Source organism: Taudactylus pleione, unplaced genomic scaffold (genome assembly GCF_031769625.1).
Source record: "Taudactylus pleione unplaced genomic scaffold, aTauple2 ptg000094l, whole genome shotgun sequence".
NCBI lineage: Eukaryota > Metazoa > Chordata > Amphibia > Anura > Myobatrachidae > Taudactylus > Taudactylus pleione.
The window spans coordinates 2,159,183-2,185,917 of NW_028284496.1; the positions used below are offsets into that span (position 1 = coordinate 2,159,183).

Genomic DNA, 26,735 nt, shown 5'->3' on the forward strand with positions numbered 1-26,735 from the left:
ACAACTATTACAAATTTATTATAAGTATAGATTGTATAGAGAGTTTGAACCAGGGATAAAAATGTGTGCGCGCGAGCGCGTGTGTGTGTATATATATAAAAATCATATATAAATTAATAATAATAAAAATATTGAAAAAAATATATATATGATTTTTCTACTCCTTTATATGCTGCACACAAGGAGAGCTGTATTGATCATCAGCTTGGCGTTATAAGGTGCGCCCTCGGCAGACCATGTAGTACATAACATTACTCACTGTAGAAGTACCACACTTGTTACTTTTTTCCTTTCAGTTAAATGGAATAAAATTTATTTGCAAAAAATAAGGTTTGATGTTTGTTAAATAACTGATTTACTGCACATAAATTATTTTATAACATCAAGAGCTATATTAACAACAGAAGTAGTGACTACAGTGTAATATATTTGTGGTAAAGGCACAGTACACACGTTATTCACAATAATGTGTTTCATCATTTTGTTTATTAATATCTTATGTTAAAATAATATATTTACTCTATCTGTATCCATTCAGCTGGGTATATATCTTTCATGCAGCAACATCAGTAAGCTCTGTTTTAATTTGCTAAATCTTTGTCTTATTATGTTGATAATGTTTCATTGGGCAATTTTAGATCTTGATTTCTAATAATATAAATTTCTACCTGTAGAACGTACATTTGTAATTGGTAACTCAACAAGTGCACTTTTCATTAGGTAAAAAGACAAAACATGGTAATCCTATAAGCTAAGCGAAGCAAGTTGTACATAATACATGTTGTTAAATGTGTACTTCGATCTATAAGGTGTGGTAAAAAGAAATATATATATAAATTTTTTTTTTTTTTTCTCAATTCATTATTTAAAGTTTGAAAAATAAGTTTTGTGGCAAAGCATGATAGTTCATGATATACAGTATAGATGTGATATATATATATATATATATATATATATATATATATATATAGTATGGATGTAGTTATAATACTGGCAGTCAGGATGCCGGCGCTTAGAATGCCAGAACCGGAATGCCGACACCTGTCAGAATCCTGGAGCTGGCATTCCAACGGTATGCAGTGGGGTTAAAAGAAGGGTTTGGGGTTACAGTTAGGCACTGGGGGAGAGTTAGGGTTAGGCACTAGGAGAGAAGGTTAGGTTTAGGCTGCAGAGAAAGAGGTTAAATCTCGGCACTAAGGGAGAAGGTTAGGTTTAGGCTGCAGAGGGGGAGGTTAGATCTAGGCACTAGGAGAGAAGGTTAGGTTTAGGCTGCAGAGAGGGAGGTTAGATCTAGGCACTAGGGGGAAGGGTTAGGTTTAGGCTGCAGAGGGGGAGGTTAGATCTAGGCACTAGGGGAGAAGGTTAGGTTTAGGCTGCAGAAAGAGAGGCTAGATATTGGCACTAGGGGAGAAGGTTAGGTTTAGGCTGCAGAAAGAGAGGTTAGATCTAGGCACTAGGGGAGAAGGTTAGGTTTAGGCTGCAGAGAGGGAGGTTAGATCTAGGCACTAGGGGGAGGGTTAGGTTTAGGCTGCAGAGGGAGAGGTTAGATCTAGGCACTAGGGGGGAGGGTTAGGTTTAGGCTGCAGAGGGAGAGGTTAGATCTAGACGCTAGGGGGGAGGGTTAGGTTTAGGCTGCAGAGGGAGAGGTTAGATATACTGTAGGCACTAGGGGAGGTTAGGTTTAGACTGCAGAGGGGAAGGTTAGATCTAGGCACTAGGGGGGAGGGTTAGGTTTAGGCTGCAGAGGGAGAGGTTAGATCTAGGCACTAGGAGAGAAGGTTAGGTTTAGGCTGCAGAGAGGGAGGTTAGATCTAGGCACTACGGGGGGGGGGGTTAGGTTTAGGTAGCAGGTAGGGAGGGTTAGGATACTAATGACAGGTGTTGGTATTCTAACCCTGTCGGAATGCCGGCTACTGGATTCTGACAGCATTGATCCCGAATGCTGGCATCCAGTACCCAACCTGTACCCATACAGTATAACATTTATTTTCATTGAGAGCAATAAGGTGCCTTTGTTCTTGGGTTGGGGTATAATAGAGGCATTTGTGCAGTATCCAGTACATGGATATACACAGCCAGCACAAGGAAGTGTAAATGCAGATCTCAGGTCTTATTTACAGTCCCAGACAAATATCCACAAATGTTTTGAGTGAACCTATTTACACCGAATGGGAAGGGAAATCATTTACTGGCCCAAGCAGACAGACTGAGGCTAAGCATTGGCCCCAGACTCCTCTCCACACAGAAAAGGGTGTGTGGCCACATGCCACATGGGGTGTGGCCTTTAATCATGAGGGTGTAGTCTTGCAGCATACCCTGTCTAAGCATGGTGGCCAAGCAGAGCACCTAGAGGGGGAGCTGTTCGGCCAGGCCTTCACACAGCCAGACCGGCCCACTAGGCCATTGGCCCTTTTGGCATTTGCTAGATTTATCCAGATTACCAGTTCAGCCACGGTCCCAAGTATTGTACACTTGACCCAGGCAAACCTTAAAAGTATTAGTAGAGTATCTGGGTTTTAAGTGAAAGTTACTTTTTCTCTAACTAGAGAAGAATAGCAAACAAGCCAGTACATTTAATTTACAATTTTGAATGGATTGGTTGAGATTGTTTTTTTTTTTTTTAATTATATAAGTTTATTTGCTTCTAAACAGAAGTCTCTGCAGCCTTTAGAAAAACTCTCCCTGCATCATCGCAGGCTTCATGCAAAAAGTTACCTAGCATCCTAGAAGTGGTAACATATGCGATCCCTCCTGCAGCCAAAGAGCCAAACACTGGTATAGTGTTTAAAAAATGCTCCGCCAACATGGCTGCTCCCATGGTTCCCTTAGTAAGCATTTTAATGACAATCTCCTTATTTATATCACTTATCGATTGCGGAGATTTAATCGCAGATTTCAGTTCAGTCATATGTTTACCGCTTAAAGTGGATAACCTGCAGAGAGAACTCTCATCCAGACCAAATGCATGCTGGTATTCTCTCATCGTTTTGACTAAGATGGTGACATCACAAGCAATGGCCAGGCCTGGAATAGGGAGGGCAGCAGCGGCACAGGAGAGGGTGGATTTTCTCCATAGCAGTTTCCTTAGTGCTTCTCTTTTCTTTTCTAATACAGGCAGAGAAATATTTGGCAGAGAGAGCAGGAAGACATCTCTCTTGTGCTTCGGTAGTTCCTTCTCCAGAGTCTCTTGCAGGAGATGACAGTCATACTTATAGTTCAATAAATCCAGAAGAAAGACCCTCGGGTTTTCAATACCTTCTTTAATAAAACCATTAATACAGTCTTCCTGGATCTCTTGCTGGATTCTCTCTTCATTGTATGTTTTAGGTCTTCTTGTTTTAGCAGCTGACATGTCTGAATCGATTTTTGATCGCACAAAGTAGAAATTCTTTTTCATGTCATGGATGGCCTTAGCCAGTTGGATGTTGCAATCTCGGAAACGTCCAGATGCAATGATAATAAAAAAGTCATACTTGGCAAAACCAACTCTTTGCAAATAATCTTCTGCCTTGAAATTGGGTGTTCCTATGCCGGGAAGGTCCCAGTACTTTACATTTTCGTAATGTGGATGTGAGTAAGCAGTTGGTTCCATCGTGGTCTCTACTACACCTGATTTGGCTGCACCTTCATCTTCATCATTCAAACCACGGAGAACATTAACAAATGTGGACTTTCCAGCACCTGCTTCTCCTGTTACTGCAATGTTCAATTGGGCATTTTCTAAACACTCTAATGTTTTATTTATTAGTTCAACTGCCCTGGTAAGGTCTCCTTTTTCTATGGCAGACCTGATCTCCTGAACTTCCTCTTCATGAATTTCTTCCCACGTATTATCAGGATCCTTCTCGGCTGTGTCCATTGTCTTCTGTAAGTGTTCTGTTCTGATAAAAATAAAATAAATTAAACATTATTTTACGTGGACACAATGATTATTCCATACCTCCCAGCTGTCCCGCTTCTCTCTCTCACACACAGCAGTCACCCATTCTCTCTCACACACAGCAGTCACTAATTATCTCTCTGTCACACACAGCAGCCACCCACAAGTGTGGTCAGTAGACCGTGCATGCACAGGGGTCCCAATAGAGGAGTTAAGGGACCGCTGATTTGGTCACTTCACTCCGAGCCCATCGCATGTGCTATTGCATACATTCCAGCAGCATTATCACATACCACAGTACGATTTTGGGTGCTAATATCATGCCCAGATCACATTGAGTATGTGATTATTGATAAATGGTCCCCTTTTTATATATTTCATTACACATTTAAACCGCATCCCTATTAGATAAACCACACCTGCAGTTCTTTTGCCACATCCATTTTGCCATTGCTGTGCGCTATTAGAGAAGCCATGGCGACTTCATTGCATTTGCCCCCCAGGCTAAAAATTGCCAGCTAGCCCCTGGTTTCTACTATATATAATTAAATGTTAATAATATTAATAATAACAAACCTCATCTCCTGAACATCAGGGCGGTCCCGCATACTATTAGGATCCATCTTGACTGCTTCACTTCTACCCTGTAATGTACAATAATGCTTAATGCAGTAACTTGATTTTGAATACTGTATATGCTACAAAGCAAGACTGATGCATACTTGCCCACAATCAGTTCCCTCCATCCGGGAGGGAGCTGAATGTTGGCTAACAGCGGGGGGCGGTGCCCGGCCATAAAGCCACATTTGGGGGTGGAGCTGTGTGATCGTGCCCCCCCCCCTCTTCACAATGCCGTTATTATATCGGGAATCTGCATTGTGAAGCAGGGGGCGGGGCCCCGATGATGTGATTCAGCGCGAATCGCATCACCGGGCCCCCCCACTGCAGGGGTTTTGATATTAACGGGGGGTAGGGAGGGATGCCGGCTTCCGGGAGTCTTGCCTGCCTTCCCGGGGGACGGGTGCGGCACCCGAAAATCGGGAAGCTCCCGGCCAAATCGGGCGGGTAGGCAAGCCTGGACTGATGTATATATCAAATCAAACTTACTGACCCCGCATTGTCTCTTAAATGCCTCTGCCTGTCAATCAGACAGAGCCATTGAAGAGGTTGCGTGCAATTATGCAGGAACCATTCAGCACACTCGCAAAATAGGTCCTGGGCAGTGGTGGTTCCAGAGGTGGGGCTGCAGCACAGTCCAATATTCAAATAGGGAGTCACACCAAATGTCAGTGAGTCCAGTCAGGCGGTGGTTGGCAACGTTCGAAAGGGCAGTTGGTATGACTCCCCTATTTGAAGTTTTGACTGCGTTGCAGCCCCATCTCTGGAGCCTCCACTGGTCTTGGGCACACACAGATTCCCAATGCTGATTCAGCCCGACAGTCCACTAACCCCAACCATTTCTGGCAACATTGTAATAGCTCGTGTAAGGCATGGAGAATTGTCACTAGAATGAGTACCAAAAATGATGACAGTTGGGAGAAATCTTGTGGTTACGGGACTGTTAGCATCATAACAACTTTCAGTAAATACCATTTATTGGCAATTTAATGGTGTCCCCACAGACATTTTGAAGAATTTACATTTGCCTTGCTGGCTCTTAGTACATAGGACCTGATTCAGACCCACTCGCAAGATGCGACCGCTCGCTCCCAGCGTATGGAAATTCAGCTAAGTGACGTCAAGGCAGCCGCTCGCACGGCAAGGCATAAGCAGGCCCACTATGTCTTGGCGAGCGAACACTTTGTGCTTACAGATGCCCACCAGCCTGTCTTTAGCCACCTACTAGCGTACGTCATCTCCAGGAAGAATATACAACCATCAGTACATTGGGTTTCATCGAATCTATCCACAGTGCTTGCGGTTGACTGTACCCTACTGCAAGCACTGCGAGCACTTCAGTGTAATATTCAATCAGGTGACGTGTACTTTGACGCTGCCTGTTAATTATGCACGCCCCAGAAACGGCGTGGAAACACTGACACGCCTGCATCCGCAACTCCACTCCCCCGTTACTACTGGCCTGCCCCTGTTACCACCCACAAATGGCCTTGCATGTCACTCATTCTATTGGGCTGTCTTTGCAGGGTGAACGACTACATTCCGATCGCCGGAACTAGTTTGCGCACACGCACTGCGAACTACATGCATGCACACATTGGCGGACATCATCTGCAACGAACGCCCGCTTGCTAGCGAGCAGGTCTGAATCAGGTCCATAGTGTTCTATCAGCTGTAGGACCATAGTGAGTTTTTGAAAGATTCCATATCCATTACAGTTATGTCATCCAGATAGCACTTTGGGCTCCTTGTATGACTTAGTAGTTTGTGGCTTGCTGTTAAGTGGCTTTTGTGAAAGAGATGCCAAGCACAAGCCAATTATAGACATGATAAAGACGTGTGTGTGTACTGGTAGTCAGTAGTATTTGTGATTTATCTTCCTGGAAATAAACTTCTCCAAAGTAAATGTTTGACAATTTCTATCTACTTGCCAAATTTTCAAAGCTACCTTCAGTTCAGGGCAGAGGGTATCAGTGATCAGTGAGTCATTTCTCTTTGCTACTGAAGCGCTGCGTTGCCCAAAAACTCCAATTCACTGTGGACAAAATTCTGGCAGTTTCTAAATTGCTTACAGGAGCTCAGTTTTCCCCCTTGTAGATTGCATAGGCCACAGGACGTGTCTTGGGAAATTTAGGAAATGCTCTATCTATAAGCATGAGTTTCCCTGTTATATGTTGTAAGGTTTTAATACTATCTTGGAAGACAGGGTCTCATTCAGACCCGCTTGCGAGCGCTGTACGCTCGCAAGCGGGTCGATGGTGCCCAAGTGCGCATGCGCACGACGGAGGGAGCTCCGTCGTGCGCATGCGCGAGACCCGGCGAGCGACGGGGAAGCCGTCGCTCGGGGTCTTGCACCAAAGGGGGCATGCTGTCGATGGTGAGTGACAGCACGCCCCCTTTGGTGGGCGTGCCGGGGCCCTGGCTGCCAGACGGAGGCGTTCCCATGGGAACGCCTACCGTCTGGGTCCGGCCCCACTGACATCACTAGTAATGTCAGTGGAAGTGATTTTGGCTCTGATAGAGCCAAAATCACTCCAGGGCTTGCGGCAACGAGACCCTACCGCAAGGGTCTCGTCGCAAGCCCGATGGTCGCGATGGTCTTGACCATCGCGACCATCATCATGGACGCTCGCATAAGCTGTGGGTGGTAACCCACAGCTATGCGAGCGTCCAAGAGGCCGCTCCAATTTTAGGTAGCCCGGCCCTGATTCAGAGCGAGCGCTCTGGTCAGAGCGTCCGGCTCTGAATCAGGCCCACAGTTCAATGATATAATCTAGAGATAGGGAAATGACCTACGATGAACTCAAGCTCTTTAATCTCCCTCCAATCCAATTGAGGTTTCTGTAGCCATTCTCATTCCCACAGTGCCTGGCCACCTTTCTAAACAATATACAAGGCCAATGTGCACCGCTATTTGTTATATTGTATGGTCATTATGTGCATGGTTCCTTGTGGATTTAGGGCCTGATTCAGACCCGCTCGTTGCCGCTGGCCGCTCGCAGATAATGTGGGCGTTTTTATTCATTTTTTTTGTCCTGCCGCTGGCAAAGCTGTGGGAGACCACCCACAGCTTGTGCGAGCGGCCAGGAGACCATCGCGAAAATCGCGACCATCGGCCTTGCAACGAGACCCTGCGGTAGGGTCTCGGCTGCCGCAAGGCCGAGTGGACTTCCTGCTCTAATAGAGCAGGAAGTCCACTACTGACATCAGTTGTGATGTCAGTAAGACCTCCTACAAACAGCAGGTGTTCCTAAGGGAACACCTGCGTTTGTCCAGCCACCCGCCCAAAAAAACGGGGCGAGCTGTCACTCACCATCGACAGCCGCAGCCAACAGTCTTGTTGCGAGCCCTGTAGCGACTGACCTTCAGTCGCTCGACGGGGCTCGCGCACGCCAGACGCAGCACATGCGCAGTGCCAAACCATCGGGCCGCTTGCGAGCGCACAGCCCCTTAGTCTCTCTTGTTTTTTTTTTTATAATGCTGCCATTTTATACAATTTCACTAATTCCACATTTTGCCCATGTAACAGTGGTGTGAGCCAAATTGCTCGTGTGTTGCCCCCATTTACATTAAAAAGAAGTTAGCCTCACGTGGAGGAAGCTTTAAGAACCATATATCACAGACAGATACCTTTCACAACCATCCCTGGTGAAGCTTGCTTATGGCAAACAACCAAATTTGCTCACTGCTGCTGGCTACCCTCTTTATCTTTTCTCCTACCAGTACAAGAAACACTGGGCACCCTAACTAAGGACAATACTGACACAGCCAATGATAGACTGTGTGTCACTCATACACATGTTCTAATCACAGGTTTATAGCTGAACTATAAACATACATGCCTACCCTCCCGGTTTTCGCGGGAGGCTCCCGATTTTTCGGGTAACCCCCGCACCCCCGGAAGGGTAGGCATTTCTCCCGCATTCTGCCCACTTCCTAGTGAAGTGGGCAGAATTAGGAGAATACCCGCGGCAATCGCGGGTCTCCGTGAAGGGGGCGGGGCTTAAGCTGTGATTCTGCATGAATCACAGCATTTGGCCCCACCCCCTATGTAAATTGTGCCCAATCGCGGCAATTTTACCATGAGGGGGCGGGGCTTAATGATGTGAATCGTCAAGCCCCGCCCCCGTCGGCCCCCTGCTGCTTCTCTTACCCGGGCTTCTCCCGGGAAGAGAATATTAAAGGTAGGCAACCCTGACTATAAAGGAACATATGCAGCCACTTAGATATCAGAACCCTTTGACGTATAGCCAGGACAATGCAAACCACTGTGCTATGGGGCACAAATAAACAATTCTCATGTCTACAGAAAAGACAGCAAACTATGGGCGTGATTCAGAGTTTCATGCAAGTCAGCCGCATTGTGTGCAAGGAAATAAATACATATCTTCCCCTGTATTCAGAGATGGCAGCACGGCTGCAACCGCACTGCTCTATGCATCCACTTGTAAAAGTAGCCATCATCACAATCAACACTTGCACCAGCCCTATCCTTGGTGCGAGAGGTTGATATAGTGGTTAATAAGTCTATGAAGTTTTAAGATATATTGTACTAAGGGTTCTGGAAAACAAGAGCGCCATGTGGTGGTGTATCAGTGTAATTACAGTGAGTTCTACATTTTCACAAAGTAAGGGGATTTCTACAAGATTTGTACAAGAAGACGTGTGTGATTTTGCTGTGGACACGCAGAAGCTTGGCAGAGTGCTGATGGAGGCAGCTAGCAAGATAATCTTGTGACTACAGTTTAGGACATTGACATACAGTTTCGCCGGTGGAGGCAGTATAATTGAAAATTATTGTGTATTTTGTTTATTGATGTAGGCACGAATTCTACTGATTTAAAGTGCCCAGAAGGTACAGCTGTTTCTCGTATGATGGATGAGTATGGAGATAAATGTGTAAGGTGCCTGTGTGAGTGGATTAACTTTATCAGAGACAATGAATATCCATTTCCTGCAGCAGGGCAGACTTGCCTAGCCTCTCTATTTGGTCGGGAGCCTCACGAATATTGGGTGCCGCTCCCGACCCCCCAGAAAGGCAGGCAAGCCTCCCGGCTGCCTCCTGCCCCCCGCTACCTCATAGAAACTCCCGCAGCGGGTGGGGGGGGCAGTGACGCAATTTGTGCTGAATTGCGTCATCGTGGCCCCGCACCCTGCTTCACAATGCCAATATTTCTGGCATTGTGAAGAGGAGGCGGAGCCACGATCGCACGACTCTGCCCCGGCTCCACCCACAATGCCGCGTCATCACCCGGCTCCGCCCCTGGCTGTGTGCAGATCCACTAGTCATCCAGTGGATCTGCACACAGATCCATTTCCAGATTGTACATCTTTGGAGAGGGGAATTAGATAAAGGGCAACAAAATGTTTATTTAAGGGAAAACCCATCACTTCAAAATATAAGTATATTATAACCTCTCTCACCTAAAAGTGATACTCTAGTTGAGAATCAAGAGCCAGTATTGGATGACCAAGCAGTGATTGTTGATACCTGGGTATCCCAGGGGACATCTCTATCAACTTTAATAGCTTCCCAAACTGGTGTCTCGGCACCAAATTCAAGTGTTACTTACTCAGGTGCTATCCAAACAGACACTGGATTTGCAGATATAAAATGTCACACAACACATACACCACTTACAAGTTTAAATTTCAGCACTGTTGCAGACATACTGTATGGAAAGAGCTATGCAATACACAAACAAAGACAGCAGGAACATTTACAACTATTAGAAAAACATAAGTTATAAAAACCTCTTAAGTGCTTTAAATGTGGTAAACAGGGACACACAGATATGTCCACTTTCTACTTTGCCACTTGTTCGGTAAATATCTGCATTCATAGTACAAGTCACGTGTCCGTGAACAGTTCCAATATAGGGGACCCCACGGGCTACTAAGTTCTGCTATTACAGAATGGAACCTAATAATGGATTTCAGGGAGAAATCTAAACATATGGAAACTTTTACCGAACCGCAATTCCTACTGAAACCTTTTAGTCTTATGGGCATTAATGTAAGACCAAGGACCTCATTCAGAGCCGCTCGCAAAATGCGAGCTCTCGCTCTGAATGAGGGCGGCCGCTTCTTTGTAAAGAGCCGGCCTCCTGGCCGCTCGCTAAGCTGTGGGTGACTATAGGGGATGAGGAACGACTACGATTACAATGTTCCTCTATCGCCTAGTGGATATGCACCTTAATAGCAGGTACATGGAATAGGAATAGATATTAACTCAGCCCTAGGCCCCAGTTACTCTTAAGCTGGGTACACACTGACAGATACATTGACCGATCAATTGATCGGCCAATGTATCTGCTGCCCGTCGGGCAGTGTGTACCCGTGATATGTCGGTGAACGTCTGCGTTCACCAACATATCGCATTGGTCTGCAGACATATCTGTCCATTGGCTGGTGCGCACAGGCGGTCGCGAGGTGGGGGGCGGGACACACCCCCCCGCCTGCCGGGACACGCCCCCTGGTCGCCGGGACCTGCGGACAGGCACAGATGGTTGTTCAGTGTGTACGAACAACCATCATCTGCAGATCACTTGATCTGCAGATATATCTGTATAGTGTGTACTAGAGATGAGCGGTTCGGATTCTGTGGAATCCGAAACCGCTCCGAACATTGGGAACCGTGTCCACCCGAACTCTGTTCGGGTGTTCCCTGACTGACTCGGATGCCCGTTCGAGGCCAAGCCGCAGCCTCCTGATGTCGGATTCTCGCGAGAGAATCCGACGTCAGGGCTCCTCTAGTGTAGGGCAGAGCTGTGATAGCGGTCTGCCCTACACAGATCAAACACACAGTCGCCAGCGGCTGCTAATGGGGGGCATACTACTACTGGGGGCCTGCTAATGGGGGGACTACTACTACTGGGGGCCTGCTAAGGGGGGGCACTACTACTACTGGGGGCCTGCTAAGGGGGGCACTACTACTACTGGGGGCCTGCTAAGGGGGGGCGCTACTACTATTGGGGGCCTGCTAATGGGGGGACTACTACTACTGGGGGCCTGCTAAGGGGGGGCACTACTACTACTGGGGGCCTGCTAAGGGGGGCACTACTACTACTGGGGGCCTGCTAAGGGGGGGCATACTACTGGGGGGCATACTACTACTGGGGGCACTGCATAGGGGGCCCTACTACTAAGGGACTGCATAGGGGGCACCACTACTAGGCCATTGTGTAAGGGACACCACTGCTGGGGACACTGTATAAGTGGCACTACTACTGTGGGCACTGTATAAGGGGCACTACTACTGTGGGCTTTGTGTATAAGGGTCACTACTGTCTGCATTGTGTAAAAGGGGCACTACTGTGGGCATTGTGTAAAAGGGGCACTACTGTGGGCAATGTGTAAAAGGGGCACTACTGTGTGTCGTAACATAAATAAGAGACACTACTTTATGGTGTAATGCGAATCAGGGGCACTATGGGCCTGATTCAGACCTGGTCACTCTGAGAGAGCGCTCGCTCTGAATCAGGGCCGGGTTTTCTTTTTTTTTGGAGTGGCCTCTTGGCCGCTCGCATAGCTGTGGGTGACCACCCACAGCTAATGCGAGCGGCCAGGATGATGGTCGCGATGGTCAAGACCATCGCGACCATCGGGCTTGCGATGAGACCCTTGTGGTAGGGTCACTTGTGATGTCAGTGGGGCCGCCCCCAAACGGTAGGTGTTCTCATGGGAACACCTCCGATTGGGCAACCACCCACCTGGCCCGCCCACCAAAGGGGTCGAGCTGTCACTCAACATCGACAGCTCGCCCCCTTTGGTGCAAGACCCGGAGCGACGGATTGCTCGTTGCTAGCCAGGTCTCGCACATGCGCACGACGGAGCCGGCTCCGTCGTGCGCATGCGTTGTGGGCCACCATCGACCCGGTAGCGAGCGCTCAGCGCTTGCGACCGGGACTGAATCAGGCCCTCTGTGTGGTGTAATGTGAATAAGATTGTGCACTGTGACTCCTAGGGCCGTAGCCCACTTTGTAAACAAGTACTGTGACTCTGCTGGCCGTACCCCACTGGGTGGGTGCACTACTTTTCATTCTGCCACTGCTGTGTGGCAATGTGTCATAGATGTGCTTTATACTGTGGTGTCTGTGCTGCTGCGCTGCTGCTTTGTCGCTTAGTAACCAGTCAGCTCACTGCAACCTTTGTCCAATAATGTTGAAAACAATATTATAAGCTGTGAGGTGTTCTAAATTGACTGTAAATTAATGTTATTGAGGTTAATAATACTCTAAGAAGAAAAAAAGGACCAATTTATGTAATTTTAGCTTTTTTTGTCAATTTTTGTAAAAAAAATCCAAATCCAAATCCAAAACCAGTCACCGCAGTTTGGCAAATCCAAATCCAAATCCAAAGCCGGCCGACAAATTAGAACTAGGGGTGTGCACCGGCCACTTTTCGTGTTTTGTGTTTTGGTTTTGGATCTGGATCTTTCTTCGTGTTTTGGATCTGGATTGGTTTTGCCAAAACCACCCTTCCGTGTTTTGGGTTCTGGCTTTTGTGTTTTGGATCTGGATTTTTTCTTAAAAAATAAAAAAAAACGCTAAAATCACATAAAATGGGCCTTTTTTTGTTCCTACGCTATTAATAACCCCAATAACATTCATTTCCACTCATTTCCACTCTATTCTGAACACCTCACACCTCACAATATTGTTTTTAGGCCAAAAGGTTGCACCGAGGTAGCTGGATGACTATGCTAAGCGACACAAGTGGGCGGCACAAACACGTGGCCCATCTAGTAGTGGCACTGCAGTGGCAGACAGGAAGCCAATCAGCGTTATGGTGCCCATTTGCATGTAGCACGAACCCGGGAGATCCGTGCTACATGCATCTGTGTGATTGGCACAGAGCAATGACAGGTCCGTGAGACCCGTCTGTGCTGCTGTGGTAAAAAATAAAAATAAAAACCTGTGTAAAAAAAGAAAAAAATGGCGTGCCCCCCCCCCAAAAAAAGAGCAACCAGCCCCGGGCATTAGTAACCCAGTGCTGGGTGTGCTTAAATACAGGGGACAAACGACGTAGGGGTCCCCTGTACTTAAGCACAACCAGCACTGGGCTAGTCAGAACCAGCGCTGGTTGCCAAAATACGGGGGACAAACGACGTAGGGGTCCCCCGTATTCTGCGCAACCAGCTCTGGGCTCTGATCCGGTCCTGGTTCTGGAAATACAGGGGAAAAAAATTAGTAGGGTTCCCCTGTATGTTCCAGAACCAGCACTGGACTTTTTCTAGCGGGGGGCTGATGCCACAGCCAGGGGAGCCCTTTCACCGGGCCCCCCAGCCGCAGCATCAGCCCTGACCGCTAGTCAGCCCAGGCCGGGGATCCCTGGAGAGCTGGGGACCCCCCCAATAAAGGGGTCACCCTCTCCAGGGCACCCCAGGCCCAGGCTGATAGCCCGGGGCTATCCCCGCCACCCCTGGTGGCGGTGGGTGGCGGGTTGATTGTGTGGTGTGGTGTAAATAAAGAATATCAAACATTGTCTTTACAAGTAGAACTGCAAGTCCCAGCTAGCCTGCCCCGCATGCTGGTACTTGGAGAACCACAAGTACCAGCATGCAGGGCATTAAGGGCCCACTAGTACCTGTAGTTCACCTGTAAAAAATTTTTAAAAAAAACACAGGACACACACACCGTGACAGTATAAGTTTATTAAACATACATACACACACACACACATGTACACATACTCACCTATGTAACATCGTCCACTTGTCCGGTAAAGTATCCATAGGGGACCTGTGAAAAAAAAAATACTCACCATCTCCTATGCGAGGTTCTGTTCTCTTCGTTCCAAAGTAGGCATCCCCGGACTTGGCAAAAAAACAAAACGAAAACGCGATCCACGAACTTAGTACCGTTCTATAGAACGGTACTTCCCGAATGAGAGCTTAGCGGCGGGGTATCACCATGGAAACCCCGCTACTAAGCGTTCATTGGCTGAGAGAGGTCATCTCCCGTCTCTCAGCCAATGAACGGCTCCCTCCATTGTAGTCAATGGTGGGAGCCGCAAGGTTATTAAAGTTTACCCTGCGGTTCCCACCATTGACTACAATGGAGGGAGCCGTTCATTGGCTGAGAGACGGGAGATGACCTCTCTCAGCCAATGAACACTTAGCAGCGGGGTTTCCATGGTGATACCCCGCCGCTAAGCTCTCATTCGGGAAAACCGTTCTATAGAACGGTACTAAGTTTGTGGATCGCGTTTTCGTTTTGTTTTTTTGCCAAGTCCGGGGATGCCTACTTTGGAACGAAGAGGACAGAACCTCGCATAGGAGATGGTGAGTATGTTTTTTTTCACAGGTCCCCTATGGATACTTTACCGGACAAGTGGACGATGTTACATAGGTGAGTATGTGTACATGTGTGTGTGTATGTATGTATGTTTAATGTATGTATGTTTGTCCTGTGTTTTTTTAAACATTTTTTTTACAGGTGAACTACAGGTACTAGTGGGCCCTTAATGCCCTGCATGCTGGTACTTGTGGTTCTCCAAGTACCAGCATGCGGGACAGGCTAGCTGGGACTTGCAGTTCTACTTGTAAAGACAATGTTTGATATTCTTTATTTACACCACACCACACAATCAACCCACCACCCACCGCCACCAGGGGTGGCGGGGATAGCCCCGGGCTATCAGCCTGGGCCTGGGGTGCCCTGGAGAGGGTGACCCCTTTATTGAGGGGGTCCCCAGCTCTCCAGGGATCCCCGGCCTGGGCTGACTAGCGGTCAGGGCTGATGCTGCGGCTGGGGGGCCCGGTGAAAGGGCTCCCCTGGCTGTGGCATCAGCCCCCCGCTAGAAAAAGTCCAGTGCTGGTTCTGGAACATACAGGGGAACCCTACTAATTTTTTTCCCCTGTATTTCCAGAACCAGGACCGGATCAGAGCCCAGAGCTGGTTGCGCAGAATACGGGGGACCCCTATGTCGTTTGTCCCCCGTATTTTGGCAACCAGCGCTGGTTCTGACTAGCCCGGTGCTGGTTGTGCTTAAGTACAGGGGACCCCTACATCGTTTGTCCCCTGTATTTAAGCACACCCAGCACTGGGTCACTAATGCCCGGGGCTGGTTGCTCTTTTTTTGGGGGGGGGGGCACGCCATTTTTTTCTTCTTTTACACAGGTTTTTTTTTTTTACCACAGCAGCACAGACGGGTCTCACGGACCCGTCAGTGCTCTGTGTCAATGACACAGATGCAAGTAGCACGGATCTCCTGGTCCGTGTGTGCATCTGTGTCATTGAAATACACAGCAGCACAGACGGGTCTCACTGACCCATCTGTGCTCTGTGTCACTGTCAATCACACAGATGCATGTAGCACGGATCTCACGAGTCCGTGCTACATGCAAATGAGCACCATAATGCTGATTGGCTGAGAGCCGTGACAGACGGCTCTGTCAGCCAATCAGCACTTTGCCCATTAAAGGCAAAGGCATTTTTTTTAAAATGGCCGCTCGAGGCAAAACCTCGAGATCCGACAGCAGATCTCGAGGTTTTGCCTCGGGAGAGGGATCCGGGGCAGACAGGGAGATCCGACCTTGGGCTCGGATCGCCCCGGATCCCCGAAGTTCGGGTGGGTTCGGTTCTCAGGGAACCGAACCCGCTCATCCCTAATTAGAACCAAATCCAAATCCGGCAAAAATGGTCTGGCGCACATCCCTAATGTGTACCCACCTTTAGAGAATACTATTGATAGCTCAGACAATTCTGTACCTGAAAATTCAGTGCTTATGTCATTCTTACTTGATTTTCCACTCTCCGGTTTACCTCCCTGTTATGCATTTATTGAAATAATAGGTTATGCCCATGGGCTCTCTTGGGAGTATATGAAATTCCCAAAGGGGGTAGAGTAACATGATTTAATTAACAAAGAAACAATAGATAGCTTTGTGACATCTTCAGGAGCTTCCGAAAGAATAGTACAACAAACTGCTGATAGTGTATTTTGGTATAGAACTAATTGGTATACAATTATTAAATATATACCTCATTAATTTGTAGCTTTTATCAGAAAGTGGCCACTGAGATGAAACATGTAGACCCCCACGATGCTCACCAACCATTAATAGATCATTGCCATGATGTGAGGCCTGGTGAGTTTGTTCCTTTATAGATCGTACCAAGATGCTCCTAACTACCTCCACTGCAGTTAAGGTTGCTGAGAAGCCTATCTGGATCCATGCTTCACCTCGCATAGCAAGAGAGTAGCAGACCCGATGCCTTTCAGCTCTCAAGCAAGAGGCACCAATGGGGAGACTAATCTGACCCCAGCTTTGGAGGAACTGTTCAAACAGTAAATAAATAAATGGTCTGGAATGGTAAGGGGGTAATAGAGGAGAGTGGAGCAGGTGAGGCTGTCCTGCTCAACCTGAACCCCACAAAGAAGAAGGAAGATAAGAGATTGTTAGACCTTGTAATGTTTATGATAAAGGCAATTTTAGTAATAGAAATGATAGGAATTTTAAATTGTTAAATATAATAGCCCGACTGGCTGGATATCTGGAGTCGAGTGCTGTAGTAAGTAGGTAGCAACACCCACCTATGGTTCCTATGTGACTGTTGACACTGACTGTTACCCCATCATCATGACATTAATAATATGGCAAAATCATTATAAGTGCCAACAGTTACCCAAAATTACTGAGAGGCCATCTCTACTTCAGCCTCGAGGAAATACTGATAATTATATATAGGCCAATAGGCATCTACCATAAGGTATATTTTTGGTATGTGGTAATATTGCTTATGCTGGCCATACACGCTGCAATTATCGGGACGATCCGCCCGATATCGGCGGATCGCCGCGATAATTGCAGCGTGTATGCGGGCGACCGAGGGTTAAAAATTGCTCGGTCGGGCATGCTGGATTGTCCAGCATGCCCATCCGATGCGATATTTACCCGGGAAACTGTCGGCCGCATCGGGCAGTGTATGCCCAGCGCAGCCGACAGACAGACATTTCCTGTGTTCCTTCCTACGGAAGGAACAGGGAAATGTCTCCTCCCCCGGGGGCGGAGCACAGATGTCAGGGGAAGGAACAGGGAAATGTCTCCTCCCCCGGGGGCGGAGCACAGATGTCAGGGGAAGGAACAGGGAAATGTCTCCTCCCCCGGGGGCGGAGCACAGATGTCAGGGGAAGGAACAGGGAAATGTCTCCTCCCCCGGGGGCGGAGCACAGATGTCAGGGGAAGGAACAGGGAAATGTCTCCTCCCCCCGGGGGCGGAGCGCGGATGTCGGGCTATACACTGTGAGATTTCTCTCACATTGTATGCCGGCGACATCTGCGGCTGGCAGGCAGCCAGATAAAATGTTTGTCGGTCTGACAGACATTTTATCTGGCAGTGTATGCCCAGCATTACTCTTACTATCCTGTAACACATCAATATCACATTTCTAGTAACTTCAAAATATGTGAAAAGGTTATTGTCTCCTAATAGTAGATCTAATTTACCTTTGTGGTCCAAACAACAGTATAACGTTTCAATATTTTTGCTAACTACAGCACAATTGAAAATAAAATAAAACAATTTCAAGATATACTAAAAAAAAAAGCTTTCTCTAAAGCTTTCTCTAAAGCCGAGTATACGCTTGCCGATTAAACAGAGCGATTTAACGATAACGACATCGTTATCGTTCAATCGCTCATTAAGCGTGCACAAATCAGGCATGAAGATGTTGGAAACGATCAGCAATGCGCGCAACCGCTGGTCGCTTCCGACATCAGTCATTGCCTGAACATGCCGGTCAATCTGCCGATAACGACAGTTTGACCATGTTCAGGGAGGAGGGAGGGTGCCTACACTGAGCGGCATATCATTTAGTGTAGGCACTACAGAGATGAGGAACGAATGTACGATAACGATGTCATAATCGTACTGTCTTTCCTAGTTGGCAAGTGGATACGCACCTCAATACAAGGACTAGGATGCTTTTAGTTAAATAGGACAAGGTATTACAAGGAGATGTAGTTATGAGACTGGCGGGCGCAATCAATCAATCCCGACAGCGTAATCCTGGCAATGGATTTAACATTGGCGTTGAAATACCGATGCTTATGTTAATCCCAGCACCTGAATGCCGTGGATGCCGGACCAATCATCCTCTCTGCCGGGTAAGTATACACTTAGCCCGTGGATGGGGGGTTAGGTTTAGGGACCCCCGTAGGGACTTAGGGTTAGGCACTCCCCAGGGGTAAGGCTAGTGGTAAGGGGGGTTAGGGTTATGCACTAGGGGGAAGGTTACGGTTAGGCACCCCCCCGGGAGGGTTAGGTTTAGGGTGCGGGGAGGGGGGTTTAGATTTAGGCACCCATGGGGAGGAGGTTAGGGTTAGGCACTAGGAGGGGAGGTTAGGGTTAGGCACCCCTGAGGAAAGGTTAGGGTTAGGCCAGGGGGAGAGGGCAGGGTTAGCATACTTACCACCGGGCGTTGGAATCTTCACGTCGGCCTGTCACTGTTGGGATCTTGAGCCACCGGTATTTTAATCCTATTCCATTACAATATGGTTTACGCAAATACTACACTATGTAATGATGGGATTGATATTAATTGTTGTAATATATTATGGCACATTGGTTTAATAAAATATGTACCCCAGCATCAACATCTACAACACAGCTGATGAATGTAAAGTCATTTCTGTATGTTCAAGTAACACAAAACTGAATAAACCACTGGTATAGGGTGGTATACATATACATACGAGTACTTTTCTCCCAGTTACTTTCTGCTTAAATAGATGCTGCTGCTGAAATATACAGTATATATTGTAGCAAGGCTTGTGCCTTAATCCAATGAAGGACTGGAGATTCTCCTTACTGTCGCTACACCCTAGGTTTTCACTGACTCTGGCGGGGATGACAAACATAACCCTTGTTCTTATTGTTTTAAAGAGTAGAACCAACAATACGTTATCTACTGGATGTCACTCAATGTCACCAGGATCCACAGTGATGACGAGGCATCATAAGATAGTGCTCAAAGATCACAGACACATGGGTTAATGTATAATAATAAATTATTATACATTAACCCATCCCTTTTCTCTACATCAGCCAATAAAATACCTGTATTGTAATGTACATGTGAACCCCAGTGGCATAGCTAGGGTATTTGGGGCCATGGGAAAAATGGACCCCTCCCCTGTGCACGCTTGGCAAAAATGGGTGTGGTCATATGCCATGAGGGGCGTGGCCACTGAAAAATGGGGCGTGTCAACATGACACACACCCTTTCTCGTCACTCTGGGAACATTCCTTTCCATTACAGGTGTTAGGGGGAGGTTAGGGTTAGGTAGCGGGGTTAGGGTTATGCATTAGGGGGAGGGTTAGGGGTAGGCACTAGGGGGGACCTTAGATATAGGCACCGGGGAGGGGGTGTTAGGTTTAAGGTGCAGGGAGGGGGAGGTAAGGTTTAGGCACTAGGGGGGAGGTTAGATTTAGGCACTGGGGAGGGGGTGTTAGGTTTAGGCACTATGGGAGAGGTTAGATTTTATGCACCGGGGAGGGGGAGGTTAGGTTTAGGCACTGGGGGGAGGGTTATGGTAGGGGTTCAAAAAATACTTACCTGTCTTCCCTATGGGTGACGGGATTCTGGCTGTCGGGATTCTGACCAGCGGCATCCCGACAGCCGGGATTACATACACAACCGCTGCCTACCAACCTCCCCCTTACATATTTATCAGTCTTTATGTACTAAACAGCATTTTCATTTGTAAGAAGTAAACAACATACTATAAGCTATGGGCCTGCTTCTGAGATGGAAGCAATGCTGTTATTTACGCAGACTGAGTGATTAATCGCCATTGCACATGCACGAATGCTGCACTGCAGACGACTGTATTGTGATCACGCTCGAACAGAGGATTCACTCGCAAAGTGAGTGACAGGTAGTCAGCGTTTGGGAGTGGTAACGGGGGATGGTTAGAAAAACGCACATGTGTCGGATGGTTTGCACGCCGTTTCATGGACGTGCATTAATTATACACTGCAATCTCCTGTGCAGCATGTCAGGAGAGTCTCGGTGTTAGCGGCTGGTCAGACTTCTCTTACATGCTGCGTGAGTGCCCGTTCCGCGTTGATGTTACCGATGTTTGCGCTGTTCTACATTGTCGGACAGATATGAGAAGGCAGCAGTGGGCGTCCCTATTCTCGGCTAAGCTTTGGAAGGCGTTAGCATATTTTAGTAACTACGATCCGTGAGTAAATGCAGCTGCGATTGGATTCGCGTAAATCTCGGAATGAGGCCCTATATACGTTGTATGCACCACAATAGCCCCATTTACACCTCCTTAGTTTACAACCGTGGATTTGGAAATATCCACACTGATTTATGGCAGTACACTATAGGGGAGGAGCACAGTTCTCTTATGAATCCATATAGAAAAGTTATAAACTGGCCGATCCCTTTTGAGAAATGCTTTTCTCTAAAGCAGACTTACTGTATGTGTATTCCGTCGTAATACTCACAATTGTATTTGTTGTCTCTTCGTTGTTTGCTGGTCCCGGGCAGTCTCTTTCCATATGCCCCTTTTTATTGCACTTTCTACAGAGCTCATTCTGGAAGATGCGTTCCCCTGGAACATGTGAGCCTCTGCCATATTGGTAGCTTATATTAGCTGAGGTAAAAGTTGCCTCCATTTTGTTAATAGTAGACACTTCCTTGTCTCTTGTTTGCAGGACAGTGCCCTCTTTAGCTTCTGTTTCCGTAGACACCGCTATCTGCTCTGCACGTTGAAATGGACGTTCTGTTTCTGTTAGCAGTTTATTTTGCACACTTTCGTTAGTAATTCCACGCAAAGATCTACCTTTTGGCTGCCTCCTCCGAAGGGCATGGCTCTGTGGAGTTGGGCAGGTCTGGGGGCAGCGATGGGCAGGGCTTAGCGGAGGTGGGCTGCGTTGTGGACATGACGATGTAATTGTGTCCTTGTAGCTCGGTCCCCCGCTATGCAATACTGATCTTACCGGCACTGTGGAGCGGCCGGCTGAGCTATGATTACATGATTCAATACGAAATGCGTCATTGGCCAACTGTGCCACCAACTTCTCCGGGGAAGTGGGCCGCAGCGGCCCAGGGTCCCCAGACCCCGGGAGTCTTATCCACCTCTCTGGGTTACCATGAGTACCACACGATTTTTTGGAGCCTTCAGGCCTTTCCGGGAGGGTAGACAAGTATGCTTTCTGGGCATCATCTAACCCATCACCAACCTGGCAGTGTTCTGACAGTCTCTTCAGTCCTGCCACGTGATCAGTGATGTGTTCCTCCTCATTCTGGTTCCTTTCATGATATCGAATTGGTTTAGTAATCAGTAGCCGCTTACTGGACAAATGATCTTGCATAATCCTTACAATCTCTGCAAATGGTTTGTTAGCTGGTCTCTCAGGGGTGGTTAAACCGCGTAATACTCCATAAGCTTTCCCCCCCATAACACATAATAGCACTGCCACTTGTTTCTTATTATCAATATCGTTTGCGATAAAGTACTGCTCCAGCCTTTCAGTGTACACCAGCCAGTCATCATTTGCCAGATCAAATTCATCTATTTTCCCAAAATATGACATGATGACTGTAACAATGGTCGGCGATGTTTGGCTGGAACTGGGATTGTAGACTGTTTTCTCTCCTTGTGTAGTGTTCCTGGCGTCAATAAACTCCTCAATGCCAGTTACAATTTATCTGGCTATCGGCATACCGGCATGGCCGCCTTCTTCACTTCCTGAATGCACACAAAGTAAAACAAACATTAGTTACAGAATGGCAGATCAAATCCAACATAATAAACAGTGGTCAAACAAGGCACTACGTAATCAACTTCAATAAGCCGCTAACGTGCAGGTAAATTATAATTATATCTAACAATGGGCCTGACACAGATGCAACAGAGACTGAGACTATTGGTGGTCGCCTGTCTATCACTTTATGCAAATGCTGTTATAAAGTCCTTCCCGGGTGTACATATGTGCATACTGTATGTATGTGCAAGAACTGAGACGCCAAGTTTGAGCATCTGTAGACTCTGTAATACCACACAGTGCGTCTTGGCCATACTTGCCTAAATTATGCAAGCCCATGCAACGGCGTTGAAACGGACAGGCACGCCTGCCTTTCTCCAACCACTCCTTGCCTGCTTTTCCAGGCGGCCGGGAGCACCACCCAATTTTTAGGAGCCTCCTGGCCATTCCAGAAGAGTAGGCAAGTATGACCAAGACACACCATGTGGTATTACAGAAGGAGTTCTCACTACGTGCAATGAGGTTAGCAATTTCTGAGTAAGATCAGACCTTTTGTAATTGTGCGGAAGGGACCAATGTTACTCGATGTTCCTAATGTGTAGTGGCTCTCAAGACCCACTATGTCATCAATGCTTTCCAGCTCTCATCCTAACTTGCTGCTACAGTACATGCTCCCTCCTCCCTGTCTTCCCATCTGTATCATGCCTGTCTGTCTGCCTCTCCCCTTGAGAATGTAAGCTCTTACGAGCAGGGCCCTCTACCCTCTTGAGTTTCTCCTTACTTTATTTTCATCTACTTCTTACTCACCACTAGGACACCTAACACTTGGTTGCTTATGCTCTGTTGCTTTTTTGGGTGTTATAGCCACCAATGTATCAATGTATATTGTCCTTGTCCTGCATTGTATTGTATTGTACAGTAAGTCACTTTTTTGGTTATGTACTTTGTAAGGCACTGCGGAACACTTGTGGTGCTATATAAATAAACAATAATAATAATAATATACGCAGGACTGCAAGGTATTACAGATGTGAGATAGTGGTACTGGGCGTCTCTATGCTGGCTGTGTGACAGCTTTGCGGTTGCATTCATTAGCATATTTTCGTAGCATACCTGCGTGCTTAATCGCAGCTGTGATCGCAATTATTACTTCCTTACACTAATGCGTGAGATCGGCCATGTGTTTCCGATGATGCATGTGGAAGGCCATCCTGCCCACTGTTTTTATGTCCGCAGCAGCAGACAATATCATTAGTATCTAAACATACTGTACCACTAATTCATGGTTGGTGCAAAAGATCCAAAGGAAACAGGAAAAACAAAATAATTCAAATGAGAGTCCCAATTGTTTTCGAGGATTTTTCAAGGAACCCCATATTTAACCCTGGATGTGTCAGGTGTCCTGGGAAGATGGTGCAGCGGGGGAGGAGGGACCTGCCTGCCAGAGAAAGGTAAGATCCCGTGCTGGGGAGGGCGCTGCACAGAGTAGGGGGCCCGCTGCACACAGGCCCCCTCAGGCATTAATATGCCCCTGCTCGCTCCCTCCAATCCCAGAAATTTGAGGGCCAAATGGTATAAAGTACAATTTGTGAGGCCTGAAGCTGCAAGGTATCGGGATATGTTTTCCTATTATATCATTCTGGGACTCTATTCATTGTTACCTGCAGGGATGGACTGTGGCTGTACATCAGTCCTGGCATTCCGCACTGTGCGCGCACTCTCGGCACGCCATCATCTCTTCCCAGCCTACTGCCGCCACCCCTTACCTCCTCTGGAACTAACAGCAAGTATCTGGCGGCATGGGGTAAAGGGCGGGGGTACTTTCACACTCCTCGAGCCGGCCCTGAGACCATCAGCCCTTACATGTCACTAACTGTCATTCTCTCCTTCTACAAAGAACATTGATTATTTTATAGTTTCTATAATGTTATTTATATGTGCATATTTGGCATAGACATCAGCGGCAAACGCAGGATTTCTAGAGGGGGGTTTACTAATGCTTGATTTTATAGCGAGTGTGCCCAGTCCATGAATAGGACAGAATTAGCACTTATCCATCTTTAATATGTGTCATACAAAGTGCACTGTATGTCATAATTCCAGCATATACAGGACCAGCGATCACAGTAAAGGCGCACATCCACTTGCAGATATTAATGGACGACTGAACGATAACGACATTGTTATCATTCAGTCGTCCATTAATTGGGCATGAATCGGGCACTAAAATGTTTGAAACGACCAGCAATGAGTGCTCCCGCTGGTCGTTTCCGATATCAATCATCGGCCGAACATGCCGGTCAATCTGCTATTGACAATCTGATATTGACAGATTGGTCATGTTTGGGGATGATGGAGGGTGTCCACAGTGAACGACATATCGTTCAGTTTAGGCACTGCACAGTAAAATGGACGATAATGATATCGTTATTGTTCAGTCTTTTCATTGTCACCTAGTGGATGTGCCCCATCCTGCCTCAGCTGAATGCTTTTATTTCAGATGTGGGGCTGGGCACCATTCCAGAGCATTGGAGCAAGTCCGGGAGTCTGGGGGAGCAGCAAAAGAACCTAGCACTGCCCTGGACATATACTGTATATACAGATTGGTCTAATCATGTACTGGATAGTGTACTATTATATGGTATTAATAATTAACCCTATTGATGGTCTATAGCAGTGCATCCCCAACAGTGCATGTTTTCCAGATCTCCAGGTGCAGAAGTGTATTCATTACTGGCTCACACATGTTAAAGATCCACAGGTGGTGCCAATTATGTCATTCAATGCTGCGATAGCAGTTGCGATCCGGGCTGAATCAGGCCCTTAATCATTATTGGGGGAGATGTATGAAGCTCAGAAGCGGTATCGGCGCACGTTATGAGCGCGGATACTGCTTCTCCCCGATGTATGACCAGGGGTTGAGCGGTAAAGTGCCCCTGTCATTATCGGCGCTGCTATCTACAAGATTGCAGCGCCGATAGCCTGGGCAATGTATGAACGGCCAGATTGCCTGACTGTTCTGCCCGCTGTAGCTGTCGCTATCGACAGCTGCAGCCTGGCGTTGCCCTATTCCCACAGCAGGGACAGCGCTGTCCCTGCTACGGTGGCTGCCGGCTCCAGGGCTGCACGCGGGGATCTTGCAATACTTGCGAGTGGAGCTGGCTGGGACTGACACACAGTGCATCAGCACTAGGCTGATGTACTGGGGTGTCTAGTGGGTAGCGCCGGAGGGAGGAGTTAATGCTCCCCCTCTGCGGCTGATGAGATGTTCATATATCTCATCGGTAGTGCTTCCTGCTTCGCCTCGGTAAAGAGTGCCGCTATAATACATCTACCCCATTATCACATAAATCTGCTCCTTACTATTAAATTGATGTTATTTTAAATCAATGAGATTCAGAAAATAACTCTACAGCACTGCATTACATGCATCACACTGCATTCATTAAAAAATTCTGTTTATATGCTGATAGTTACATAATTACAATAACATACATACAGCAAACTTTCCCATCTCTATTCTGTACATACTGTAGGTGCTGCTAGCAGCTACACACAGGGTAATAATACAATAATACGTTACATAAAGAAGTAGAGAAGTCAGGATAACATACATTTACCTTACAATGACTTCTTAACCTCCTGAATGAAGATATGTGTAACTGGTCTTAGAGTGAATGAAGTTTCGTTTCTGAAGAAACTGGGGGCGGAGGTAAATAAGTCACCTGTTATAGCAGCCAATGAAATTCCCCAACGGTGATGTCGTTTAGTACAAGGAAGCTCTGCAGTAACCACTTCAGCATCTGCTCACTGCTAACATTCTACTCAGATGAGACACAGCTTTAATCTACGGTAGGAATTGCGTAAGACTCTGGGCCTAATTCAGTACCGATCGCAAGTGCAACTACGGAAGCACATCAGGCAATTGTTTGCCAACGCTCCTGCGTATAATCCGCACTGGGGGTGCGCAACGTTCGCACTGCAATTACGGACGCACAGAGGAATCTATCGCAGAGTGAGCGACAGGCTGTGAGTATTTGGGGGATGGTAACGGGGGCGTGGTCACAGAAACACAGGCGTGCCTGTACGTTTGAACGCCGTTTTCTGCATAAATTAGCCACTGTGATTGCACGCGCAGCTTGAGAGCTTTCTGCGTGCGAGGAGACTTGCAGTATCTGCGGCTGGTCAGACCTGGTGTATATGCTATGAGCGGCCGATGTGCCTGGATGATACCGTTGTTTACGCAGAAGTGCGACATTGGACGCATGTGAGAAAGCAGCAGTGGGCGTCATTATCCCAGCTGAGCTTTGGCAGGCATTAGCATATTTTTGCAGCTGCATTCCTTATGACTTATCCGTACTGAATCGGGCCCTCTATCTTTAAAATCTTGTAACTGAATTCGGCCGGGAGCCTCCTGAAAATCGGGTGCTGCTCCACAATACCATTAATCTCTGCATTGTGAAGAGGGGGCAGAGTCACGATGACGCGATCACGCTGTCGCGCCCCAT

General features: G+C 47.3%; 1 protein-coding gene across 1 annotated transcript; it reads right to left on the reverse strand.

Moving 5' to 3' along the window:
- Positions 1-894: 894 nt before the first annotated feature.
- Positions 895-25,915, reverse strand: LOC148526761 (uncharacterized). The gene is made up of 4 exons (XM_088469853.1): positions 25,848-25,915; positions 20,965-22,211; positions 4,457-4,524; positions 895-3,881 (listed from the first exon to the last, which is right to left on the reverse strand). The coding sequence occupies exons 2-4, from the start codon at positions 22,054-22,056 to the stop codon at positions 2,645-2,647; spliced, it is 2,397 nt and encodes a 798-aa protein (XP_088325979.1). The 5' UTR covers positions 22,057-22,211; positions 25,848-25,915; the 3' UTR covers positions 895-2,644.
- Positions 25,916-26,735: the final 820 nt, after the last annotated feature.